Genomic DNA, 8270 nt, shown 5'->3' with positions numbered 1-8270 from the left:
CTGCGACAGACTGGCGACCTGTCCAGGGTGTACCCCGCCTTCGCCCGTCAGCAGCCGGGTTAGGCTCCGGCAACCCGCGACCCCGAAAGGGACAAAGCGGTCAAGAACATGGATGGATGGATAAGTTCTAAGTATTATCTTAAAAATGTCAAGAACCAGTTGCGTAACACCTCAAATGCAGAGACGACCCTTGTGGCGGAAATTTACATGTTTAAAAAAATGTAAACATGAGCAAACTGTGAAACAAAGAACTTATTAAAGTTTGACAACATTGATACTTGACAATAAAGAACTGAAAACCAGAAAGTGACATATACTGGGGATGAAAAAATATAACCCAAAGATGCCATCGTTACACATGCTCTTTGACCTACCGTAACTCTTTAAACATTTACGTGATCAACTTGAATCAACTAATTCTGACATGGGGAAAAGTGGTTTAGCTTATAGGCGCAAAGCCACTTTTTTTACTTCAGAAATTGCTGGAGTTACATTATTGGCTGAAGAGTTGCGGTAATTGAAAGAATGTCAAGCGTTAACAAAGACAGCTGTGGATAATTTGTATCTTGAACCTGGTGTAACTGTGACAAGGGAAAAACCTTGAAATCTTTTAACAGAACATGACAAGAACAAAGAAAACAGTTAAAAAACCAAAAGGTACGGTCCCAACAGTACCCCTCCCTAAAAGGACAAACCCCAGATGCCCCAAATAAAATGTATTCCATTAATAGTGAACTTGCAAAAGTCTGCAATAATAAATATTGACGGACGGATGGATAATAAAAAAAACAAAAAAAAACAAATAAAAATGGTTCGTAGGTAAGATCTGTCAAGTAAAAATCACAAGTGAGGCCGTGGTACTGCTCCTAAACTTCATTGTCATGTAATTCTTTAGATGTAAACAGTAAAGCATCTTTTTTTGCACTGTCATTTTATCGCCCCCTCCTAAGTTTTGGATCCACACCAGGGACAGCTTGCAAAGGATCATGATGGCTTTCATGTTCCTTTTAAAAAAATCAAAATTTTGGTGTCAGGCTTCAGTGAGTCTCTACGAAAAAGCTGGCATAAGAAAATGGACGGATGGTTCCCTTTCCTGGTTAAACCAAAGTAGTCGAGTGTTTGACTTTATTTAACTCCAGACAGCTTATCAAATAGTCTTAGATCAAACTGAGAAGAGAATGAGTCAAATGTGGGAGAAAATGGTTGCTTCATGTCCTGTCTGGGTCATTTTGTTTCTAAATGGCAACTGTGTGCCATCTAGTGAGTGCTAAGGTATATAACAGTTGGCTTTTTTTTTCTTTCCCTTCGTCATTCTTTTACAAAAAGTGTTTCATAACTTGCTGGAGAGTCAAGAAATACTGCATGCTTACTCTTGCATGCGTCATTCCCTTCTGCACCTTTCAAACTCTGTCTTCTCATCTTTTCTCTGTTCCTGCCTTCAACTCTCTCCATCCTGTCTCTTTCTCCTGCCGTTCAGCCGAGGCAGAGCCATGCGGGAATGGGAAGCAAGTCGAATCGCATTAAAGGAGAAAAGCATCTTGTGCCTTCAGGCAGCTTCGCGTACCCTTTTCAAGTCTGAAGGGGCTCCCTTGCTCAAATTAGCCAAGAGATGAACCTGTAGAAATGCTGCATCTCTGCCATGCCCACTTCCTTTCTTTCTTGTGTCACTCTCTTTTTCTTCCTTTGCTTCTCTTTGTATATTTTGATTCTTGACGCCCTCCCCTCCCCTTTTCTCTTCTCGTGTCTCTTGTCAGCCTGAAACCTCAGAACTTTTTACTGCAGTCTGATCGGTTTGCTGCAGAAAAGAAAAAAAAAAAAAAAACGTGGGTTGTTCGCCCATCTGCAATGGGTGGGCTCTTTTTTGTATTTCGTTGCGTCTCTGCAGAGCGCACTAACTGAAAGTGTTTTTCAGCTTTTACAAATGTTCTCCTCTGTTTTTAAATGCCTATTTCATGCATTTATTCCCCTTACCCCTGGGACTTTGGATCCCACTGGAATTGTCTCAAACCACGCCTGCACAATGATAGGGCAGCCACATGTTCTTGTGGTATTTTTCTCATGATGAGGGAGAAATAGACAATTAAAATATCATTGGGAATGTTAAATACCTCAATAAATAATTAGAATGGGTCTTTAACCCTGCAACCTATAACCAGTTATATCATATTTCTGAGATCCCATTACCACGATTAAAGCTTTCCTTTAAAACTCATTGTATATAACCTGTCCACGTTTTCTTCCCTGTAGTTCATCATCATTCCACTAGGGACAGTAGAAGGGCTTTTCCTGCTCATTTCAAAATGGCTGCTTCCATGAAATCTCAAAAACACTTTTGGCAGGAAAAAGTTTAGCAAATTTTCCAAACTTAATGGTAAGAACAACTCATCTATTGTGTTTCCTTTTTTTAAATGAGTACTTGCTGTATTGAAATAATGCACCATTTGTTGATAATTCATTATTTATAATACAGTTAGACCATGTTAAAAATGATTGGATCAATGCCAACATTTTTGCATTTTAAACATGCAAAAACTTACAAAATCACCCAAGAAAAATCTCATAATAAGAAAAATATATTGCAATTTTTATTTTGTGGATTTCATCAAAGGGTTAGAAGTATCTTAATTAATGAAATGTAATGGGCTTTACAAGGTTATGTGACCATTCTTGCATGTACATAAAAAAGTATTTCAGATCCAGAGATTTGCATAAAGTGATTTAAGGACTTTTTCTTGGATCTATTTATCATATTAATGTTGGCCGCACGAATATTTGAAAACTAATAAACTATATAGAAAGTGGACTTATTCCCTACCCGCCTGTGACGTCAACCTACAAACACAGCTTACAGGATCAGCGTTGTGTGGTTGATAGCCAGCTCAGCCTTTGGACCTTTCAGCCTTTTATTTTCCCTTTTTAAAACAGATTTTTATTATTGTTTTATCTTTTTAGTCTCCTGCCAATCAAAATATAAATCTGCACCATCAGGCTCTGTTTGTGCAGATTTGTAGTTTATTTGTCTGTTTTTAACAAAAAATGTATCAACTGCATGGAATAATTATTATACAGGATCTTACTCTTGAGGTGGCTATAATTCTTTAGACCTGTAAAGCCCATCCAAGAATTGACAGAAAATTATTTTTAATGGGAATTAAGATGTTTTTTAACGCTTAATGAAAGAATTTTTTATGGGATATAAATAGTATAATTTATGATTTGTTAGGTGATTTGGTACGTTTTTGCTCACAACATTAATATTTTAAAATGCAAAAATGTTGAAAGTAGTGTTCAGGAAAACTGAACCTTATTTACCCACTGTCTCAAATTTGATCCACTCATTTTAAACATGGTGTAACTGTATTATAAAGAAGGAATTATTAACAAATTGCACATTTTTTCAGTACAGCAAGTAGTCATTTAAAAAAAACAAATAACAACAGATGAATTATTCTCACCATACATAAAGTGTAGAAAATTGGCTAAACTTTTTCCCGCCAAAAGTGTTTTTGAGATTTCATGGAAGCAGCCATTCTGAAATGAGTTTGAAAAGCCCTTCTACTGCCCCTAGTGGAATTTGGATGGACTACAAGACTTTACCCAAGTAGTGTACAGAAAGGGTTTTATGACCTGCTCTAATCATCTCTTGATTTTTAAGGATTACATATTTTAAACATTTAAGCAATATTGGAGCTATTGACCCATGCAGTTTTGAGCCAGATGCCAGCTCAGATGATGAAAATAAATATATAAAATGTAGCCTATACTGATTGTAATTTGTACAATTACAACTACGATCTTTTTTACACATTTTTTCGTCTACTCTTAATACACCACGATTTGAATAAAGAAATACTCAGAAACACAGTTTTAATTTTTAATTTTTCTTCCTCCATCAAAAGACAAATGCTACAAGAACAATTTTCATTGGAGTTGGGTCTTTAATGAAAGTTGTAAATGAGATAGAGGTATCAGAAATGTATGTATCAAATACGAATGGTTGTAAAGGATTAATCGATAGACAGTGATGCCAACAAACAGATGTCAACACTCACTGCAAGTAAAAAATAAGAAACCAGACCAGGAGAAGCATCTTACTTTTAGTGATCAAATACTCTCCTAAATGACTCAAAGATAAGAAGTAAAATCAAAACCTCTCTTCTTGTTTTACTGCAGTTCTTCCCTTACGGGGACGCCTCCAAGTTTGCACAGCACGCCTTCAGGACCTTTGACAAGAACGGTGACGGCACCATCGACTTCAGAGAGTTCATTTGTGCGCTGTCCATCACCTCAAGAGGCAGCTTTGAGCAGAAACTCAACTGGGCTTTCAACATGTACGACCTGGATGGAGACGGCAAGATCACAAGGGTGGAGATGCTGGAGATCATTGAGGTATCACAGATGACATCACTGTTCGATTTATTTTCTACAGGGATTACAGAATGAGAGGGGGATTTTTTGTCTTTTTTTATTTAGGTCTGTAGGATTTGGGAATCATTTATTCGCCTGTTCACTAAACCAATCTAACCAGCTGTAGCTAAAACCAAACAAACATTTGATTGGATCAATACTCTTAATTTTGCTCAATCAATCTTTCATACATGAGGATTTTATGGACTTTTATAAGCTTTAAGCTGGTTTGCTGCTGACTAATACGGAGCGAACTCTGAGCACCATTTAAACTTTCCACCTGCTTGCTTACATAATTCCCTGAGTCATGCTTCTTCTTGGTGCCTTAAAGTTAATTTGCTGAAGTGCCAGGGGATGTTATGACTGGCTGTTACTTAACCTCCAGCTACAACAAGAACTCTTTCTGAACCTCAAATAAGCACATATCAATGGAAGATGTTAACATGTTAGATCAATTTTAGCTAAATTTAGATTTTTATAATATATTTTACTCTTCATTTGTGTAAATTTGTGCTTCTCTGTCTGGATTAGAGTTGTATTTTTCTGTAGTTTTATTGACTTTTTACATTTTTTAAGTAATTTTTTTTTTTTTTAGTTTGTGTTTGTCAGAGATGGGCAGACAGCTGGTTCCAGTTACAGCTGGTTTATTCAAAAGAGACAGGCAGATAATAGCCAGGCTAAGCTAAGAGTCCAGAGAGCTAAATCAGAGTAAATGTCCGGGTAAAAGGTCGGGGCAGACAGCAGGGAGGCAGAGTCAGGAGCAGAGGAGCTTTGTGACTTCAAATATGGTGAAGATTTTCAAATATTACAAAAAGAAAAATCAGCAACCAGGTCATTAAGTAACCCCATCTGCTCTTTGTCTTATCTTAAATCCAAAATATTCTGTTGATATTTTTTCCAAGGATGTGTTAGTGGATAAAAACCTTTAAATGTATCCATTAGAGTTCCTATGAGTGGCTGAACTGAGAAGGATAGCAAAGATTTCTAGGAAATATTTCAAAAATGAATGACGTACTCTAGTGTTTATTTAACTAGTAAGTTGTTCACCTTTTAGCACATCTGACTCTTTCGACTATCATAACTCTTCAACCGTTTATTAATGTATTCCCAGCAGATTTTGGCGTGGAGAAAAGCACCTTGGTGCTACGGTTGAGAAGTGTTTAGAGAGAAATCGACTTATTTGTTTCATATCAGTACAAAGCTGCTTTTCATCGTGTCAGAATCAGATGATTTGCGTTGATAGTGTAAACAGTTGAAGAGTTACGCTGGGTTACGATTGATGTCGTCAGCAACATCTTCGTTGCTAATGGGTTTAAGTGGAAATCCTTATGAAGAGGTTTACGGAAAAACTTTTAAACTTGGCGCAGTGAGGATTAAGGCGTTCAACAAGCAAACTCCGACTTTTGGTTTCATTTTCTTAGTACATACAGTCCTGAATTAGATTTTAAGTGTTCTTAACCTTTTAACACTGGAGCTTTAGACTTTCTACCAACGTAATTCTTCAGCCGTTTATGCAATTAGCTTAATTCCAGCAGACTTTGAAGCTGAGAAAAGTGACTTTGAGCTATCATGCAAAACTTTACGTTAGTATGTTTTAGCTATTGGTGCAAAGCTGATGTGAAAAGTCGTTTTTCTGTACGCCAGAATCACCTGATTCACATTGCTCGTGTAAACAGTCAAAGAGTCCTTAAATTCAACTTCTTATGATCAGAGGCACCCTGAATCTTTGCTTTGGACACTAAAAGACTGACTGTTTCCACCCTCCCTCTGTCTATCCCCGCAGGCCATCTACAAGATGGTCGGCACGGTGATCATGATGAAAATGAACGAGGACGGCCTGACACCCGAGCAGAGGGTGGACAAGATCTTCTCCAAGATGGACAAGAACAACGACGACCAGATCTCGCTGGAGGAGTTCAAAGAGGCGGCCAAGAGCGACCCCTCCATCGTATTACTGCTGCAGTGTGACCTCCAGAAATAGGCGGGCAAGTGCGCGCTCCACGCACCAGCTGCCACGGACTGCACAGAGAGAATTTCATGTTCCATTCAGTTTGCAGCTATTTCCACTGAAGAAAAAAAAAAAAACGACAAAAAAAAACCAAAAAGGTGAAAAAAATTGCTTGGACTTCTTCCTCTCAACGGATCTGCTTCTTGTGTTTGAAACACTCGTGTGCATGAGAATGTTCATTTGCTCTAAAAAGATCTATAAGCAACATAAGACAGTGTGCTTGTGCAACAGTGCGGGTGCACACTCACACCAGACACAACACACACACACTCAGTACATATGAACAACTCGCACAAATAATATATATATATATATATAAATAGATATTCATATAAATATATTTAAATTATTTAATGATAAACTGCCAAAATGTGAAGTGTGCAAAGTATTTTCCTGACAGTTTCCTTCTACTGGAGCTCGCGCATCGGTGATGTGCTACGTTGAAATTTGTCGCTATACTCGAATTATTGTTTAGCGTTTACTGACGCCTTGTCGTATTTAATTTAAGCAAAAATTCCCGTAAGGATGTACCCGCCTCCGGTCTCAAATATTAGCGCTAGAAGAGATGAAACTGTTCCCTCAAAAACCACAAAAAAACAAAACATGCTCGTACTGTCAGTAAACACTATAAATGTAGTTAATTTGCATGCCTTTAGGTTCTGCCTTAAAAAAATCTCATTTTCATCCGGCGACTGAAGACAGAAAGCCTTATCAACGCAACACGGCGACTCTCAGAGAGACTTCTACTGATTTAAATGTCATTTTTGTGACCTTTTCAGACATTTTCTTTTGACTGCTTTAACTGTGGGAGCATGTTGTAGATAAGCTGTTCTGTATGTTGCTTAAAAAAACCTTTTCCTGTTTAAATACACATGTTCCCGCCCCCTACAAGCCAACCTATGCTGAATGTGGAGGACTGCATCGCTTCTAGAAGATACAACTAAAAAACTAAAAGCTGAATTAGGCCGTAAAGCAAATAGCAAAAGCTTATTTTTCTTGCCTTTTTTTTCCCTTAAACCGGGTTGCATATCATTCCGAAAAGTTGGTAGACTTAACGAAGCGTGTGCGACTTTAACGAGAGGACCATCAGAAAAGGCTAGCAAGTTAGACGATTCGCCCTCCTCCACCCCTTTGGAAGCACTTCTCTTTTATCAGTCAGCCTTTTTGTACTTTTTTTACTCCCTTCTTTGCCATATTGTACATGTGCGAGTCCAAGAAATGCGGTGAAGTGCGGTACCTCCTAAGAAAGACTTCAATAGCTTTGCTTGACCTTGATATATTGCGAAACTGCACTCGTAGAAACATTGTCGTACGGTCTCATGGGAGGGGGCGGGGCAAATGAGTCGTGGGACTCACGGTTGCTGCAATAACGATATCACTCCAGTCCGTCACTGTCCCTCAGCGGTGTTGATCGTCTCCGTCTGGCTTTCGATCTTTCCGTTGTTTCCGGTTACCACTATTGTTGCTGATAAGATACCAAATGTAAGCGATGGCGACTCTGTACAAGGATCCTTTTGTAGCATGTATTGTGTCCCTAATGACATGGCTGCACTACTCCCTTGTGTTGTGATTTAATCAAATAAAAGGAACTCTATGGGCTGTCGTCTGCTTGATCACCTAAACCAGGGGTTTGCAACCTTCAACACTTAGAGCAGGGGTGTTAAACATGCGGCCTGTGGGCTCGATCCGACACAACAGATTGTTTAATTTGTAGAAAATATTATAAGGGTGTTGAAGGGAAAAAAAGAAAGTTTCTAGCCCATTCCTGTGGCGAGTTATTGTTCTTTAAAGAAATGACAGCAATGTGCAATTCCGCCACTAGAGGAAACAATGGAAACCCATGACCAGCATAACA

General features: G+C 38.4%; 1 protein-coding gene across 1 annotated transcript in view; it reads left to right on the top strand.

Annotated features, from left to right (window-relative positions):
- vsnl1a (visinin-like 1a) overlaps positions 1–8014 on the top strand; it is a 33147-nt gene extending 25133 nt beyond the window's left edge. The window contains exons 3-4 of the mRNA XM_024291884.2: positions 4174–4389; positions 6191–8014. Coding sequence (XP_024147652.1) covers positions 4174–4389; positions 6191–6388 — 414 coding nt within the window. The 3' untranslated portion in view covers positions 6389–8014. The remainder of the gene's footprint in view (positions 1–4173; positions 4390–6190) is intronic.
- The last annotated feature ends 256 nt before the right edge of the window (positions 8015–8270 follow it).

The sequence above is a fragment of the Oryzias melastigma genome, linkage group LG24, assembly GCF_002922805.2.
Source record: "Oryzias melastigma strain HK-1 linkage group LG24, ASM292280v2, whole genome shotgun sequence".
NCBI lineage: Eukaryota > Metazoa > Chordata > Actinopteri > Beloniformes > Adrianichthyidae > Oryzias > Oryzias melastigma.
This window is presented reverse-complemented; position numbering and strand designations above follow the sequence as displayed.